This window comes from Crinia signifera, chromosome 6 (genome assembly GCF_055691185.1).
Source record: "Crinia signifera chromosome 6, ASM5569118v1, whole genome shotgun sequence".
Classification (NCBI taxonomy): Eukaryota; Metazoa; Chordata; class Amphibia; order Anura; family Myobatrachidae; genus Crinia; species Crinia signifera.
Window position 1 is genome coordinate 229102144 of NC_139222.1, and position 19904 is coordinate 229122047.

General features: G+C 43.3%; 1 protein-coding gene across 2 annotated transcripts in view; it reads right to left on the reverse strand.

Moving 5' to 3' along the window:
* PAPSS2 (3'-phosphoadenosine 5'-phosphosulfate synthase 2) overlaps positions 1-19904 on the reverse strand; it is an 89870-nt gene that overhangs the window by 39250 nt on the left and 30716 nt on the right. For both annotated transcript variants that reach the window (XM_083149067.1, XM_083149066.1), the window contains exons 2-3: positions 2584-2701; positions 963-1198 (exon numbers count right to left, since the gene is read on the reverse strand). In XM_083149067.1, the coding sequence (XP_083005193.1) occupies positions 963-1198; positions 2584-2701 (354 nt within the window). The remainder of the gene's footprint in view (positions 1-962; positions 1199-2583; positions 2702-19904) is intronic.

The following is a 19904-nucleotide window of genomic DNA, read 5'->3' on the forward strand; positions in this document are numbered from 1 at the left end:
CACCCTAATGTATGGGCACCTTAACAATAAGGATGACAAATGATCTGTTATCCAGCTGTTTGTAATACAGGTTGAGTATCCCTTATCCGAATGGGACCAGGACTTTTTTCATACTCACCTGGTCCCCAGGTGATCCCCAGTTTCTCATGGTATCAACCGGCATCCATCGCATCCATCTTTCGAGGCATTGCTGGTCCCAATGATGCATTGCGTGGTTGACATCATGATGTCAATGGAGCACCCGTGCTATACATCATTGGGACTGGGAATGCCTCTGAAGAGTACAAAAACAAAAAAAACCTCAGTGTGGGGTTCTAAAGAAAAATGGGATATTCCAAAAAACCTACGGATAAGGCATACTCAACCTGCCCTTGTTAGAAGAGTTCTGGTGCCCGCTTTCAATGCCATGCCAGCAACAGTACCAATAAACCATAATGCTAATAACATAAGTGATCTGTGTGTCGTTTATTTTTTCTGTCTTTAGAGATGGGATATGCTGCATTATTCATAATTGACAGACTAGTCAACACTGTACCACTTGCTAGTCTATGTACAGCGACACCAACAGCTGAGTAACACAATAATCACAATACTGTTTTAGCTTATGGTGCTCTAAGCCTTAATACAAGCTGGCAAACCTGCTGTTTTGAGCGAGTTTCAGCTCAAAGTCGCCCAGTGTGTATGGGCCTTTACAGTAAGAGATTCATTGCAGGCTCCAATAGAATAATATCAGGGTTTAGACAACAAAAAAATCAATACCATGGTCTCATATACATGTAATTATCAGATTATAGCTTTGAATCCATCCAAGGGGACTAAAGATTATTAGTACTGAATTACAGATCTTAGCTTTCCTTTGTGTTCTGTTTACAGAATTATCATCACGGTGATTAAGAGGATAATTTTGCAGTGTGTGTTATTACCTTGGTATAAAGAGATTATTTTGCACTGTGTATGATTACCTTGGTATAAGGAGAAATGAAGCTGGTGATGCACACCAGACCTGCATCAGCAAACAGCTTTGCAACCTCTGCGATACGGCGGATGTTCTCTTCTCGGTCTTCAGAGGAGAAACCCAGGTTTTTGTTCAGACCTTGACGAATATTGTCCCCATCCAGGGAGTAGCAGGGAATAGCATGAGTCACCAGGTATTCCTCCAGAGCAAATCCAAGCGTCGTCTTCCCAGCTCCCGACAAACCTGCATTAGGGAAAATCATTGATCTTCACTTGTTTTATTAAAATAAGGTTGTTTTACGGACAGGTGGCAGGATCTCGCTGCCCATCGCGCCAAAACTAATCACATAATGTAGCAGGAGAGGTATGTGGCACCTGGAATTAATAGTGTCTTGTGCCACTGATAGAGTGGCTGGTGGAAGCTACTCACAAGCTACTAGTGTCCAGATGATAGGACTGCTAGGGACAGTGGGATCCAGAAGACTGGGGCACTAGTGTCAGGATGCAGGGACCTGAGGGGTTCCTGAGTAAGTGAATGCTAGTGAGGAAGGCCTAAGCTCCTTGATTGTTTATTTGTCACTTTGTAATTGAGCAACCTGAATAAAAGGTATTTTTTTTTGCACAAGCCTGGAGTCGGTCGCTGGTGGATTTTTGTAGCAGAGCGCACTCTAGCAAGAAACCTGTTACAATATGTAATAACATATAGGATTAGTAACAAAAAGAGAATCTTTCCCAAAAAGAGCAGAGCTATGCGATGAGACCCAGTCTTTATGACCCGGGAGGCTTTTTTGCACATGCACAAAATGATGCAATGGCCACAGGGATGATGGGAGGGATCCCATCGGATCTCCCTGACATCATGGATCCAGAAAAAAAACATAGGTTTCTATAGGAAAACCCTCCACACCAAATACATAATGTCCGGGTCATAGTACATCAGGGAAATGTGGTCAAAGCCCGAAAATGGACTATTGGCCACATTTTATGGCAAGAATCATTACTTGCCTCACTTGTGCATTTTAACACAAAAAAAAGGATTTTAACCTTTTGCCGTGGATGCCGGGGGACACCATGGACACTGGGGGACCATAGGAGCACCACCAGGGGACCAGGTAAGTATGTTAAATAAAATTATTCCCAAAACCGGGAAAATCCTTTTTCCAAAATGCTCGTGGTCCCAAGCATTTCGGATAAGGGATACTTAACCTGTACTGAATTATTATAGCTAATCACCATGACAACCAGGCTTCTAGCACAGCATACCTATTATTACTACTTGGATGTGTTGTGCTTAGTACCTTGGGAGATAATGGGAGTTGTAGTCCAGCTCTGTGGTATGCGATTTTTACATAGTGGGAAACTAGTAAGCATACTTGCCTACATGACCCTCTCCATGAGGGAGAGAATGCTCTGCTCCTGGACTTCCCTGGTAATGTATGATTGCCATCACCTGTGATGAAACACCTTTCTCATCAATTAACTAGCTCACCACAGGTGCTGGCAATCATACATTACCAGGGAAGTCCAGGAACAGAGCATTTTCTCCCTCATGGAGAGGGTCAGGTAGTATGTTGTGTGGTGTCAGGTGTCAGCTCAGGTTCTAAATCTTCCAAAGATAAAATTACATACCTGTTAACCAAACCGTGCATCCACGGAAGCCCGCTCTGGTGCCTACAACTTGACCTCTCTTGTTCCTGCTCACATGGTGGGACTGGTAAACAACATTTGTGGACTTCGTTATTTGGTTCTGTGTGAAGAAAGATCAAGGTCAGTTAAACTGTACATTCAGTTCCTGCTATTACACGGGGCCATATGTACTAAGCTTGAAAAGTGATAAAATGGAGAGTTATAATCCACCAGCCAATCAGATCCCAACTGCCATGCCACAGGCTGTGTTTGAAAAATGACAGGTAGTAGCCGATTGGTTGGTGGTTTATCACTCTCCATTTTATCACTTTTCATGGCTTAGTACATCTTGCCCAGGCTGTGTTTGAAAAATGGCAGTTATGAGCTGATTGGTTGGTGGTTTATCACTCTCCATTGTATCACTATTAAAGGCTTAGTACAGTGGTCAGGGAACTCGGTCCTCATTACCCCACATAGTGCATGATTTGCTGGTAACCCAGCAGGTGCACAGGTGTACTAATTACTCACAGACACATTTTATAAGGTCCGCAGGTGGAGTTAATTATTTCACTTGTGATTCTGTGAGGAGACCTGCAAAACATGCACTGCGTGGGGTAATGAGGACCGAGTTCCCTGACCACTGGCTTAGTACATCTCCCCCATGGAGTGTGCATCAAAACATTACCATGATGGGGCCACTCCTATTTACCGAAATCATTTTCTAATCCAACACCAGTAACCATGTATGTATATAGCACTACATCTGCCTCCTAAGAAGCTATCTGTTGTTGAAATGTATTCCTTAAATACCACAAATTTGTTGAAGTTCATTAGTCCAAAGAAACTTCTGTACCGCTATGTAATGCTTGTAAGCATTGGCAATACCTCAACAGTTGTTTCAACTTATGGCACTGACAATTATATGCCACACGTATGTGCTAGCGCATTGTGACTGACAACACACATTCATTCCTTAGCATTACTTATAGAGCCTTGAAATATATATTTGTTGAAATATTAATAAAAACACAATCTTTAATAGTAGTGTCATGTCTGTATCATTTATATACAAACATAGGTGTACAGTATATAACAGAATGCTGCCACAATCTACTGCAGGGGATTTTTTTTTAATCATCACTATCAATAAACAGTTAATTTCTATATGGGTTAAAGGTACTCTCAACTGTTTAGTTGTAATAATGAACACAATAACTAGGAGACATTGTATTTGGTAAAAATGATCTATAAAAGGAACATTAGTTTGTGCATTTTGTATACTGTATATTATGTAATTCATTAGTAGTTACTCAATGAGGGCACACTTTGATGGAGGGGCCCAGGACCCATAGAACTGAATGTAGCACAATATGATCTGGAGGGAACTATAATGTTACATAATAACACAAAATTAAATGGAGGCATTATATAAACTGGGGCATTGTAATGTGGCATAATATGAACTGGGGCCACTGTATGTCACAATGTGAATTGGGGATATTATTTGGTGTAATGTATATATGCTTCCATTGACTATGCTTAGATATGGTTAAGCATACAAAATTACATCCAAAAAAAGCTTAAACAAAAAAACTTATGTTGACTTTTTTGTGTGTTTGACAATTGTCACATTGATGTCCGGGCAGCCTCCTGCTGTGCTGCGCAGACCAGTGACTTCCTCCTCCCTATTACCTTCTGGGTGAACAAAGGAGGAGGAGCCTGGCAGCTGTCTGAGCAAGAGGCTTCCGGGCACAGCAGGAGGGGGAGAGCCGCAGGGACCCAAGAACTTAAATGTTTTTTGTGATATTTTTATTGCTTCCCGGCTTAAACTCTTCAAATATCCTTCCCAAAATGATGTTTTTATTGGTTACATATTTATGTAATAATTTTTTGTGTTTAATTTCTTTTATATCTTTTCCTGAGGTATCCTACTAATAATGATAACAAGTACAGTTTCCTGCCTCCTTTTACCTCATGAAAGATGGCTACCTTACAACACTTAATAAAGATACCACACTTAAGATGGCCGTCAAATGTCCAGCTGTTTACATCAGCTGACCGTTGACGCTGACTTCAGGTGCCTGAACCGGAAGCCGCGTCATCCCTGCCCGGATTGTGGTTCACACTAGGAAGGGTGCGCTACCCAGACATCAGGGGAGGAGCTACACTACGGCACGCTCACCGCCCCCGTTTTCCCGCCATTCTTTACCATAAATAAGGAACTCTAACAGCAATCCATTAGCCTTGATAAAGAGTCCACTGACTCGAAACCAGGATTGCAACTAGCTACAAAGGACCTATCCCAGCACAAAACTTGTGGAGCCAATAGGGTGAGCCCTTTTTGGATACCATCCCTGGCTCCACCACTCTGGCTGATTAGGAGGGACTCTGTTCAATTGTATTCCAGTTGAACAGTGTGTTGTTCACTAACTTAATACTGAATACAGTGTTGAATGTTGTCTCTCCTACTATTCTTCTCTTTACACCACTACTACCTCCACTGCATGGTACATCAGCAGTTCCACAAGCATCAAGGTTATGGCCTTCAATCATGACACTAAGATATTATTAGCGGTATATTGGAAAGGGTTTAAAGAAAAAAAAATCCTCACTTATGGCCAAGTTGACTTTGGCCTTTGAAGTTACTAGTGGCACACATAACTCTGTACAGTTTTTTATATATCTTTCTACGTCACTTTTAACTGGAGCACAGTTAATGACCCAGGATTCACTAAAGTTCATTGACAAGGAAGAGGAAAGTCTATTAAACTTTGGAGAGAAATAAAGTGCGGAGAGATAAAGAACCAAACAACCAATCAGATTCTGACATTTTTCAAATACACACCTGTAAAAAAACATCTAGATGCTAATTTGTAAGTACTTTATCTCTCTCCACTTTATCTCTGGTAAATCTTTGATAAATTCTTCCTGTGTGAGATAGTGTATACTTTCAGACTTTCCAGAAACCTTCTCCAGTAAAGTTCCAAATGAACACAGCCCTACAGAGGTGCTTTAAGAGAGGAGGAGGCCGGTGTGAAGTCTCCTCTGTTCAGGCCCCCTCCTCTCTTCCCTAGAGGGCTCAGACTCCCCAGACGCAGAACTCCCAAAAAATGGTGCTGTTTTTCTGCAATTCCAGGAGCACTGCTAGCTTTATCGTGGGAATCCAGAGGGGTAAGTATTAAAAATGGGTGCAGTGTGTGCCCCCCTGGGACTCAGGGGCCAATGTGCACTGCAAACATTGCACCCATAATAAATATGCCACTGCAGCCCTATCTGGTGGGGAGAGGTGTTGTGCTGCATTTTTGACATCCTCGTCCTGGCCCTTAGCATTTCAAAAAATATGATTTACTATATTTTACAGGGGAGCTGTGGGTAAGATGTTGTGATTCAGTACAAATCATCCAACCTCCTACCATCCCACTGCAGTTGCGCTGGCCACAGGTTCTCCCTCCAGAATAGCCCCTGTTAGTTGGGATCCTGACTGTTGCGCATTTAGCAGTCGGGTTTCCGATGATGGCGTACTGACCATCGGAATCCTGACTAATGGAGCGTCATCTGGAACCCAAGATTTTCCTAGAAATACTGCAGACAGTGGTAGAAATAGAAATTACAAATAACTGAGCACACTATATGTTTGCCTACATTTTAAATACCCCCTGTGGGAGATCCCGGATATGATGTCTTAGTGGGTAGTGGTAGGAACATAAGTCAAGATGCATCAATTGAAAAATACGATAAAAACTCTGGTTCCAACACTGAGGGTAATGCCAGCTTTTTCTGCCGTTACCCTATAGAAGCCTATGGGCTTCTTTCTGCATCCCCTGCCATCTTCAGCAGGAGGTTCCTGGATGTAGAAGGTGAGAGGGACCTGCCAGGACCCTCTCACCTAGCGTAGTGGTGGCTTCGCAAAGGGCAGCTCTTTTCACAAGAGCAGTCCTTTGCAATACTAATCGCATATGTTAGTACAGATGCGATGTGTGGTAAGATGTACCATAATTGCTTAGCACATCCTGCCCATAGCATGATAAATTGCATCCCTCTACCGGTTTGGGATCGTTTGGTCGAATGCATTATGGTCGAATGTCATTACATAGAATCCATTAGGTCGAATTGCTAAAAGGTCGACATGATTCTAGGTCGACATGGGAAAAGGTCGAAATGATTCTAGGTCGAAAGGTCATTAGTTCGACAGGTCATTAGGTCGACAAGGTCATTAGTTCGACATTGTCTAGGTCGACATTCACAAAGTCGACATGGGGTTTTTCACTGTTTTTTTACCTGAATGTCAACACAGTCGACATGGACACAGTTTAAAGTGCACTGCATCCCCTCGCATCGCTCGCTATGCGTCGGGCACACTATTTTATTCTCCCACCACGCCCTAGTGGATGGTAGGGCATGAAATACCGCCTGTCAGCACATGTCGGCTCAAAAAACAGTGAAAAACCCCATGTCGACTTTGTGAATGTCGACCTAGACAATGTCGAACTAATGACCTTGTCGACCTAATGACCTGTCGAACTAATGACCTTTCGACCTAGAATCATTTCGACCTTTTCCCATGTCGACCTAGAATCATGTCGACCTTTTAGCAATTCGACCTAATGGATTCGATGTAATAACATTCGATCATAATGCATTCGACCAAATGACCGCATCCCCCTCTACCCAAACTATGCAATGGCAGATTATGCATTATAATCTATTTTAGGAGTCAATCGTCTGTTGTGTAATTCTATGTGTACGGCGTCATCAAACCTCTGGACCACCTACTTTACTGGGGAAGTGGGAGAGCACCCTAAAGTTCTGACATTTTGGGTGAGTAGTAAACAACATTTAAACTAAAGGGGCAGACTAGATGGGCCAAGTGGTTCCTATCTGCCGTCATATTCTATGTTTCAATGTTTCTATGTAAACAATACAGTACTCAATATCATAGCTACGAATAATAGGTAAAATGAGAGGACAACTACAATGACCCTCAACACCCACCCTATTGTCTCCCCCCCCTCCCACTACACACACACACACACACACACACACACACACACACACTCCTGAGTTTATTTGTATCTCAAAAGAGATATTTAAATGTTCGTATTTGCAATAGTTACATTTTGAGCACTGCAACTAAAGTATGTCATTCTGACAATTGCAAAATAGCTTGTACTTGGCACTTGCATCATTAAAATCTCTGTTAACTGTTTATATGAGTGAATGCATTTGATAGCAGATTACAGGGCTGGCTAAAAGGCATATATATACCCATGATGCAATTTTTGCTATATGCACTGGAAATTTTGTTTATGTTTATTATAAATGGGGAAACTCGAAAAATTTGAATATTATCCAAAAGTTAAATTACCTTAAAAGGTGAAACTTATATAATTTATTTATTTATTTACAGTTTCTTATATAGCGCAGCATATTCCGTTGCGCTTTACAATTGGAAACAACAGTGGTTAAACAAACTGAGTAGATACAACCCGACATGGAGGTTGGAGGGCCCTGCTCGCAAGCTTACAATCTAGAGACAATCTATATTATATAGACTCATTACATGCAAAGTGAGATATTCCAATCCTTTATTTAATATCAGTTTGATGATTTATGGTTTACAGCTTATGAAAACCCCAAAACCAAAATCTCAGAAAATTTGAATATTGTGAAAAGATTCAATATTGTAGGCTCAAAGTGTCACACTCTAATCAGCTAATTTAAATGATCTCTCAGTCTGGTTCCATAGACTTCACAATCATGGGGAAGACCGCTGACCTCACAGTTGTGCAGAAAACCGCCATTGACACCCTCCACAAGGAGGGAAAGCCTCAAAAGGAAATTGCAAAAGAAGTTGGATGTTCTCAGTGCTGTATCAAAGCATATTCATAAAAAGTTAAGTGGAAGGGAAAAGTGTGGAAGAAAAAGATGCACAAGCAGCAGGGATGACCACAGCCTGGAGAGGATTGTCAGGAAAAGGCCATTCAAAAGTGTGGGGGAGCTTCACAAGGAGTGGACTCAGGCTGGAGTTAGTGCGTCAAGAGCCACCACACACAGACGGATCCTGGACATGAGCGTCAAATGTCGTATTCCTCTTGTCAAGCCGCTCCTGAACAACAAACCATGTCAGCAGCGTCTTACCTGGGCTAAAGAAAAAAATGGTCCAAAGTGCTCTTTTCTGATGAGAGCAAACTTTGGAAACCAAGTTCCCAGAGTTTGGAGGAAAAAATGGAGAGGCACACAATCCAAGATGCTTGAAGTCCAGTGTGAAGTTTCCACAGTCTGTGTTAATTTGGGGAGCCATGTCATCTTCTGGTATTGGTCCACTGTGCATTGAACCAGGTTTTGGTACTTTAGGCAATGTGGGCAGGTGCTATGTCCTGCTGCAAAATAAGGTCAGCATCTCCATAAAGCCGGTCTGCTGAAGGAAGCAAGAAGTGCTCTAAAATGTCCTTGTAGACTGCTGCGTCGACTCTGGACTGCTGCGTCCAGAGTCGACACAGCAGTGTACAAGGAAATTTTAGAGCACTTCTTGCTTCCTTCAGCAGACAAGCTTTATGGAGACGCTGACCTTATTTTGCAGCAGGACATAGCACCTGCCCACACTGCCTAAAGTACCAAAACCTGGTTCAATGACCATTGGATTACTGAGCTGGATTGGTCAGCAAACTCATCTGACCTGAACCCCATAGAAATTCTATGGGGCTTTGCCAAGAGAAAGATGAGAGACAAGAGACTGAACAATGCAGAAGAGCTGAAGGCCGCTATTGAAGCATCCTGGTCTTTCATAACTCCTCAGTAGTGCCACAAGCTGATAGCATCCATGCCACGCCACATTGAGTCAGTAATTCATGCAAAAGGTGCCCAAACCAAGTACATATGCATGATTGTACTTTTCAGAGGGCTGATATATCTGTATTTAAAATCCTTTTTTTATTGACTTTATGTAAAATTCTAATTTTCGACGTTTTTGAATTTGGGGTTTTGATAAGCTATAAGCCATTATCATCAACATTATAACAAACCAAAAGGTCCCCATACACTACGCGATTTGGCCCCGATTTCACCCGATTCTGGAGGATTGGACCAAGAAATTAGGTGAAATTGGCCAAATTGCGTAGGGTATGACATCTGATCTGATCCTGGTCCCGTGCGCATCGGATCAGATCCAGATGTCGGACGGTCTGCACATAAGATTAATCATGTGCAGCCGTCTGGGGGGGGGGGGAGCATCAGGAGCAGGCTGGGAGTGGGTACCTGTCCGGGGAGCGGCAGGAGCAGGGACTGGTCCGGGGAGCGGCACAAGGTGTAGCGGCAGGCAGCGGATGGTTGTGGGTACCTGTCTCCCAGACTCCTGACTCCCAGAGTGGGTACCTGTCCGGGGAGCGGCAGGAGCAGGGACTGGTCCGGGGAGCGGCACAAGGTGTAGCGGCAGGCAGGGAGCGGGGACCGGGGGCGCGGCGGGAGAATGGAAGGAAATCCTAGGAATAGGATGGTTTCTATTCTACCGCTCGCCGTGGGGACCGCAGAGCGGGGGGGAGAATAGAAACCATCCTATTCAAAAGACCGGGCGGCCACTGATTGGCTGAGTTCCCAGCCAATCAGCGGCCGCTCAGTCTTTTGAATAGGATTTCCTTCTATTCTCCCGCCGCGCCCCCGGTCTCTGCTCAGCATCTGCGCCGCGTTCCCCGCTCCCTGCCTGCCGCTACACCTTGTGCTGCTCCCCGGACCAGTCCCTGCTCCTGCCGCTCCCCAGGCAGGTACCCACTGCCAGCCTGCTCCTGATGCCTCCCCCCCAGATTTTTACATGTGATAAATCGCATCCGATTTATCACATGTAAAAAATGGCACATCAAGTGCCAAAACTTATCAAGCTCCCCCGGGAAGCTGCCCGGGAAGCTCAGGGGAAATCGGGGCTGACTTGTCCTTAGGACAAGTCGCCCTAGTGTATGGGGGTCTTAAGGTGGAAATATCTTATACCCCTTTTACACCGCCGAAAAATCCGGGTCAGCGGCGGGTCAGACCCGGTTCTTCGGCGGTGTAAATCCCTAACGCCGTGTCCCTTTACACGGGACTTCTACCCAGGTCCTGACCTGGGTAGAACACGGCTAGGACCTGGGTAGAGGGCGGTGTAAATGGGAACGCCGGGTCGGATGACCCGGCTCCCATTTACATGAATGGGGAACGTCCAACCTGCGGACCGCAGCGTCCGCAGGTTGGACGGGTTGTCAGCCTGACAGTCACTGACAGCCGGCGCTGCTGTCTGCTATACTCTGCAGACAGCAGCAGCAGCGGCGGCGGGGGAGGGAGGTGAACGGATGCCTGTGTGCGGCATCCATTCACCTCCTGTGCGACGGCGGGGGGAGTGTGCGCGAAGACTGGGGGCAGCCTAGCAGCTTACCTTAGTGCTGGGCTGCCCCCAGCAGCGTTCCGGTCCGGCGGCGGCACGCGGCGGTGATTGGCGCTTGGAGATGACATCGCGCTCATCTCCAAGCTCCGGGGGGGGGGCGGGCGCGGGTTTGGGTCGGGCTGTCCACCCGGTGTAAATGGCACTAAACGCCGGGTCGCACCAGGCTTGAACCTGGGTCTAAAAAAGCCGGGTGCGACCCGGCGTTTGGGTGTAAAAGGGGTATTACTTTGGGGCAGATGTATTAAGCTTGGAGAAGAGATAAACTGGAGATAAAGTGGAGATAAAGTGAAAGGAGATAAAGAACCAGCCAATCAACTCCCAACTGTCATTTTCAAACAGTTCATTGTCTGGTGCTTTATCTCCTTTCACTTTATCTCCACTTTATCTCTTCTCCAGGCTTAATACATCTGCCCCTTTGCATGGAATGAGTATATATAATATATTACTTTTACCTTTTAAGTTGAATTACTGAAATAAATTAACTTGTGCACGATATTCTAATTTTTGAGTTTCAAGGATGTAGTAAAAAAGAAGTGAGACAATCTTTGTCTCTCCAAATTCATACTAAAATCTGAAGCTAGAAATAAAGGAAAAATGGCTGGGTTTCTCGTTTGCAGATTCGGGTCTTTGGAAAGCCAAATCTGCATTCGCGGAAATTGGCGCTAAATTTTTGAATTAGTGTCTGTCTCCGCTAAAAAAGACGTTGATTCGCAGATCCATTTATTTTCTGATTGTTTCCAAAATATCGTAAAAAAAGGAAAAACATTGAATGGAGGGAATGTGAATTCCATCTATTCTTTGCGTAAACTGTAAAATGTTTTTTGCTGTTTTTCCCTGGAATCGAAATATTGACTACCCCCCCCCCCCCATGGTCTGTACACCAACAGTTGGCATGTAGGTAAATCTGGTTTATATTCACTTTGCATTCAACCCTAACCACCGACTAATCCTATTCTAAGACTAAAAATAGTCTGTTGATATACTTGTTGACAAAGTCCGCAACATTCACAATGTGCTGCTCCGGATCCCACTAAAATAGTGGCGCATGGCGCAAAGTACAAATGTTCAATGATTTGCCTATGGACCAGACCCATACTGCACATGTAGTACGGGTCTGCGATATAACACACAGATAGGGAGCAGACTGCTTGACAGTCTGATGATCTTTTGGGGTGGGGAAGTACCGTTGATGGCCTCCGTTTCTTGTGGGGGAGGGATGTGGCCAAGCTCTCCATTGGATGACAGAGATTTCCCAACCTCTTGGTAGGACCTGCAGTGGCCAACTTGCACAATTCTATGGGTCACACATCCAGCTGATGGTGTCACTGATGAACCATCAATCCTGGGATGCAGCTCAGAACACTAATGCAAGCAGGAAGTGTGATGCATCATGCTGCATTACCAAATAAGTGCGGTCCTACACTTCCATGTAAGCAGCAGCAATAGCAACTTGCCCACATGACTCTGACAATCACAAAGGAAATGCATTGTTTAACCCATGATCATCGGTTGATGAAGGACTACTAACAGTACCTAGATTTTCCCTGAATTCATCTGGGGGTCGAGCTTTCAGCCCTGTGGCTCCAACTCTATGGAACTCACTTCCCTGCTCAGTTCGAGAAGCTTCCACTGGAAACATTCAAAAATAGACTCAAGATTTTCCTGTTCACCCAAGCATTTCAATAATGACCCTTGTTAAGTTTTTAAGTTTGCAAGCAGTTTGAGTCTTATTAGGAGAAAAGCACTAATGCAAACACTTTGAGTCTTATTAGGAGAAAAGTGCTATATAAATAACATTACTATTTTTATTATTATTATTATGATTATTATTAATATTATTATTATACTGGATAAAAATACATGCTGGGTTAATGCTTCCAAAAAAGTAAAACAAGACCCCGAGTCAAACAGTTATTTATTTATCAACTTATAATGGGCCAGATGTACTAAGCTTGAAATATGATAACATTGAGAGTGATATAACTCCAGCCAATCAGCTGCTAACTGCCATGGTACAATCTGTATTTAAAATATGACAGATGCTGACAGATGCTGATTGATCTGTGGTTTATCACCATTTCCATTTTAATACTTTTCAAGGCTTAGTACATCTTGCCCAAAGACAGCTGACCTTACAATACCAAGTTGTAAATTTCTCACATAGGGCCTTATTCTAGTTCACTCTTAGGGCCTTATTCTAGTTCACTCTTAGGGCCTTATACTAGTTCACTCTTTCTGACAAAATCCTTATTAGATGGACAAAACCATGTGCACTGCAGGGGGGCAGATGTAACATGTGCAGAGTGAGTTAGATTTGGGTGGTGTTTTTCTTCAAAGGGAGATCTATATTGCAGTGTAGAAATAAAGCAGTCAGTATTTTCCCTGCACAGAAACAAAATAACTCACCCAAATCTAAATCTATCTGCACCTGTTACATCCTGCAGTGCACATGGTTTTGTCCATCTGAGAAGGAATTTGCCTCTAAGGGTGAACTAGAATAAGGCCCTAAATCATGACATCAAATATGCCTCAAAAAGGTTTAAAGAAAATAAATTACAGCTGTCACTGCAATTATCCATCTAAAAGAATGCCAAAAGAATTATGACATGGAGAGTAGAAGCCATAAGGTGCGTACACACGGGGCAATATGATCGCTGGCAATATATTGCTCGCAATATATTGCTCAGCAATCATATTGCTCAGAGTCCTGTTTTCATCTGCGACCAGAGATGAAAATGTCACACTGCCGGGAGAAGAGGCAGTGGAAGTCGGAGGAGCATGCGACCATTCAGGGGCTGAAAACGGGAGCACGCACCCGGCGATTTATCGCTGGTGCACACTTCAATCACTGGCAATATGGTCACTCAGCGACCATATTGCCAGTGATATTTGCTATAATCGCCCCCCGTGTGTACGCACCTATAGAGTAGAAGCCATAGGGCAATATCATTTATACTGCTTCTTTTTTAAACCTAATTGTGATTACACGAGGCTGGGCAATGTTTTCTGAGCATACAACACAACATACTATGAAGGATTTGCATACGAAATGTAATGGGTTGGGATCATTTGGTCTACAGCATGATGGTCGATAGTCATTAGGTCGACACCATTAGGTCGACATGTGAAAAGGTCGACATTTGTGTAGGTCGACGTGGGAAAAGGTTGACATGGTTCTAGGTCGAAAGGTCATTAGTTTGACAGGTCGTTAGTTCGACAGGTCATTAGTTCGACAATGTCTAGGTCCACAGTCAAAAGGTCGACATGGGGGCTTTCACTGTTTTTTTACCTGAATGTCAACTCAGTCTACATGGACACAGTTTAAAGTGCACCGCATCCCCCTCGCATCGCTCGCTGCGCTCGCAATGCGTCAGGCACGGTGCCTCGCTACGCTCGGCACACAATTTTATTTTCCCACCACGCCCTAGTGGATGGTAGGACATGAAATACCGCCTGTTGGCACATGTCAGCTCAAAAAACTGTGAAAAACCCCATGTCGACCTTATGACTGTCGAACTAACGACCTGTCGAACTAATGACCTTTCGCCCTAAAACCATGTCGACCTAATGATGCCGACCTAATGACTGTTGACCATCATGCTGTAGACCAAATGGCCGCATCCCCCTGATGCATCCCACCCTCTGTACATTACAGAACAGGGTTAACTCTAGACAAACTCGATTGTTGTTATTCCCTAATTCAGTATGACTGCTAAAGGCCCATACACACTGGGCGGCTCTGAGCTGAAAGCCACTCACTTTACTTGTTTGAGCGGCTTTCAGCTCGAAAGCTGCCCTGTGTGTACAGGGCAGTGATAAACGGTGCGCTTCCACATCATCGCTGCCCCGGGGGCTCATCTGCTGGTATTGCGGCTTTCTTAGTGTCCTGCTATGGAAAGTCCTCCACTCCTGGGAAAAATTGCTAAAACGGGCGAAAAATGCTCTGTGTGATTTTTCAGCCCAGCGATTTTCCCCAACGTCGCTGTCAATACACAGTGAGCAAGATTACCCAGCGTGTATGGGCCTTTACACTATACATCCTTTAGAGCTACATCATATATCGAAAGAATATTTAGAAATATTTTCATCCTGTCTATTTATGCTCACTGCTACCCCTTCTGTGTCACTCCTGTCTGTCCTACCCTCCTCTTTAGAATGTAAGCTCTCACGAACAGGGCCCTCTCTCCTCATGTACCTGTCTTAGAATATATAAACCTCTGCCACCCTGATAATTGCTTCAGTGTCCTGTCCCCTGATGTAACTATCCATATTTTCCATGTACTTGTCCTAAATAGTCTTGTACTATTTGCTCATTTATGTATCGGTAGGCGCTGCGGAACCCTTGTGGCGCCATATAAATAAACGATAATAATAATAAAAGAACCTTTTACTCCCCTGTACGAAATCCTGCATAGTTTCAGTAGACCAAGGGTTACAGACTTTTACAGGAGAAGTGTATAAACATTACGCAGGCCACCAGAGTAAACAGATCTCAATGATTTCCAAATGTTACAAGATACTGGGTGGGATTACTGCTAATAATTCCCTTATTGTTCAATGTGTGAGCAAAGAAATGTAAGATGTCACCTTGATTTGCAGTTCTATTCTCTTGTCACTTAAGGTGGTTCTTACCTTACAAAGTAAAATATGAGCATCGATAAATTTAGGGCAACGAGAGAGAGTAATAAACAGCCAGCCAATCAGCTCCTGCCTGTTATTATTTAAACCCAGCCTGTGACATGGCAGGTGGGAGCTGATTGGCTGGCTGTTTATCACTCTCCATGTTTTCACTTTTGAAGCTTGATACATCTGGCCAGTCCTCTCATCCTCACATACTTGTCTCATTACTTTTCCCTGCTATTATTATTATTAATAACAGTTTCTTATATAGCGCATATTCCGCAGCGCTGTACAGAGAATATTTGAACATTCACATCAGTCCCTGCCCCAGTGGAGCTTACAATCTATATTCCCCACCACATGTACACGCACACACAGACATTCTAGAGTTAATTTGTTGGAAGCCAATTAACCTACCAGTATATTTTTGGATTGTGGGAGGAAACCGGAGTACCCGGAGGAAACCCACGCAGCAAATACGGGGAGAATATACAAACTCTGCACAGTTAGGGCCATGGTGGGAATCGAACCCATGACCTCAGCGCTGTGAGGCAGTAATGCTAACCATTACACCGTCCGTGCTGCTATACCAGTCTCTTCCCGCCATTCCTGAGCGAGTGGCAGATAAGCTACAATTATTATATGTGTTTTGAACTTTTAAGTTAAAGATGCATAGCATTTAGCGTAAATTGCACCGTGTTCTTGTAGGGCTTGCGATGCGATGCGCACTCCCGCGAACACGATATTGCACAGTTCAAAAAGTATGTGCAGGCAATTCTTTTTGTACTAGATCGCATCACATTAAAGCAGAAAAAAAATGCATAGCACTAGTGTATAGCTCAAAACGCACCAGACATAGGGCAGTATTCAATGAGAAAAGTTCTCCGTCTTTTGTGGAGAACTTGTGCTTTTTTCGCCGTGGAGAGAGGTTTTTTTTCTCCAAAGGCGAGCCACCCTATTCAATGTGAAATATTCTCCGTCTTTCTTAGTGATTCTCGCCGTCTCTCTCCGTGAAGAAATTCTCCATCTTTTGATGGAGAGCAGGAATGTGAACTTTTAAACTAAAAGGGTGTTTTTTTTAATTTTGGTGTCAAAAAATCAGGTTTTTTTTTCTGTGGAGGGCCATGTTATTTTTATTCATGTGCCTATAGCACATGAATATATATTTAATTTTTAAAAAAATATTTTTTTACATTTTTTTTTTTTCTTTTTTTTACACAGTGCAGCCAGCAGGGGGCCAGAGCGCTCGAGCCGCTCATTAGATATTCATATATTCACTGCACCCGAAGCACGTTCGGGTACAGTGAATACTGGGTCCCCCGCTGGCTATAGAGGGGGGCAGCCTGTGCTGCCTGGGTCCCAGGGGGGCCCCCTACCCTCACATATGTTCTGTGGCATCCAGGGAGACTTTAATCTCCCTGGATGCCACGTCCCTGTCAGCTCCCTGCTGCGGACGCTCGTCCGCTGCAGGGGTTAAGACTCGCCGCGAGTGGCGGCGAGTCTTATAAACATTGAATAGTGGCAGCAGGAGAGGCAACGAGCCCTCCGGAACACGGAGAGTGCACGGCGAGCAAAAAAAAATGCTCGCCGTGCACGGAGAATTTTCGCATTGAATACTGCCCTAAGCATCGCAGCGTGTATGGGCACCTTTACTACCTCAGATTATCATTATTATTATTATTATTATTATTAATATTATTATTGTGGGAGAAAATAATATATAATAAAGCTGTGATAAATTAGCTCTAATCAGTAATCGCTACCATTCTTCACTTTTCATTCACCACTCTAGAAAAAAAAAAAGACAAAAACTATTGTACAGATTGAGTATCCCTTATCCAAAATGCTCAGGACCAGAATAATTTTGGATAATGGATTTTTCCGTATTTCGGAATATATTTATATTTCAATGAGGTATCTTTCATTTATGTTGTATAAACACATGACATACACACAAATATATTTTATTTGAGCAGAAACAAGGTTTCAAAACATGAAACAAAGTTTGTGTACTATCTCAGGCAGTGAATTTGGATGCCAAGGAATAATTTTCTTGCCCATATTTAGGGCCAGTTACATGCTAGTAATGGCTTAAATGGCCAAAAACTGGTGATGTGGCAAAATGAGTTTTAAATGCACTTATTTCCCCCAGAGCTAGGCGGACTGCTTCCATACTACTCATAAGACAGTGAGGTCACTGCACTGTGTGAGCTCTGTCTCTCCTCTGGCCTAAGCAAACATTTATCCTACAGTCCTGTTGGCTGCAGGAAGTTAATTCACTTCTCCTGTGAGGAATTCAGGGACTCTATGAAGAAGGGAAAACTGCTCATGGGTTCATCTGGTGAAACACAGCCCACTTTGTGCTCTGTATGGGAGCTGCAAATCTGCAGCTACTAGGCGTTATCAGATTGTGGCCTAGTGTGTCTTCTCATCTGGAGCATTGCAGTGTTAGTCACAAAGCTCACCTTTGTGTGCGTTATAGTTCTGTGCCTTTTAACTGGTTTCATGGTACGCAGCCAGGATTAAGCTGACGGTGCCTAAGCCTAACCATAGACATTCTCAGAATGGCAACATTTTACGTTGATATTGTGAACATGTCAATATTCTCAGGATGTCGGTATGATATCTCCCGACATGTTGATCCATGTCAACATTCTAGTGTCGACATTGTTGTGTCAGGATTATGGGCCAGATGCATTAATCATGTTAACATTCATAAGGCCAGATGCACTAAGCTTCAAATGTGATAAAATGGAGAGTGATAAACAACCAACCAATCAGCTGCTAGCTGCCATGTAACAAACTGTGTTTGAAAAATGTCAGGCAGGAGCGGATTGGTTGGTTGTTTATCACTCTCCAATTTATTACTTTTGAAGCTTAGTGAATCTGGGCCTTTGTCATTTAAAGACTGTGGTAGATAAATGACAGTCGATACCAGTAGGGAGCAATATTGCTAACGATATTGATTGAACTCCTGGGCGAATGACATATCACAAGCACACTGAATAATATTGCTTATAATATCATTCAGTGACATCACCCACCCCCACTGAACATGCAGTCATTGACAATGTAGTCAGCATGTTCAGATGACAGGGGAAATCATAACTGACCCACGGGAGTGCACATCTTGTAAGATAAATCTGTGCCGATATTTCCCGACAGGAGAAATATCGGCACTCACCTATTCAATGCTGCTGTTAATGACAACAATGAAGGCTGTCAGATCTGAAATTTTTTAAAGTCGGATCTGTTTTGTCGCAAACGGCTGCGGATTGTTGATTTCATGGCCGTTTCTTGACAATACGCGGCCATTTTCGGTGATTCACGGACTTTCCGACACTTTACAGCCGGAACATTGAATTCCAACTGTTAAGTTGCTATCGGAATCCCATATTGAATATCCCCTGATATGCACGATACAGTATATAGTTAAGAATGTCGTTATCGTGCATAATGTTACAGATTTATCGTGTAGAGTGCACGCACTTTAAGGCTAAGATTATTGCTTGTATCCAACATAGCTATGAGCTTGATTGCATCTCTTATTTTTCCATATGCTTCATAAAAAAGGTTTATACATGTGTGTGTGTGTGTGTGTTTGTATGTGTGTGTATTACACTGTGTTAGAGGCCACAGCGCTGCTGTTACAATACATATGAGAAAGGTGGATCAAGCAAGTTCACCGATAGCACTTAAGGGTGTGTAATTCCTTGAGCAGTAAAGAGTATATATACTCTGTTCCAATAACAAATATTGGACTTTAACACCACCCTTACACCAACACCATTTACTGGAGATACCGGCTGACATTATCAGCTCATAACAAGAGCAATTACTAATTTATAGATGACACCTCGCCCAATCTACACGGTGCATGTATCCAGCTGCCATCCACCATATTACATAGGGATTCTGCCACAATGCTATTGTTGAATGCTTTACACATAAACCCTTTGAGTGCCAATATCTCTGTGAGAGATGTTCAAAATATCCTCTAAAAAAAGCCAGCATCGCTCACATTTGTTATATAAATATAAAAAAAAAAAAGTTGTGTAAAAAAGATGTGGGTGAAATTTAATAGGATGAGAGATTCATAAAGTGAAAGAGGTACTTGTGTATTATCACGGCGCCCATCGCATTGCATACCATAATGCTTAATATGGTATGCAATGAGATGAGATGCGATGCGATGGGACCCGATCTTATACAATTTAAAATTGTATACCATTGTATATGGCATACAATGAGATGAGATACGATTTTAAATTGTATAAGCACACTAATGGTTGCTTTC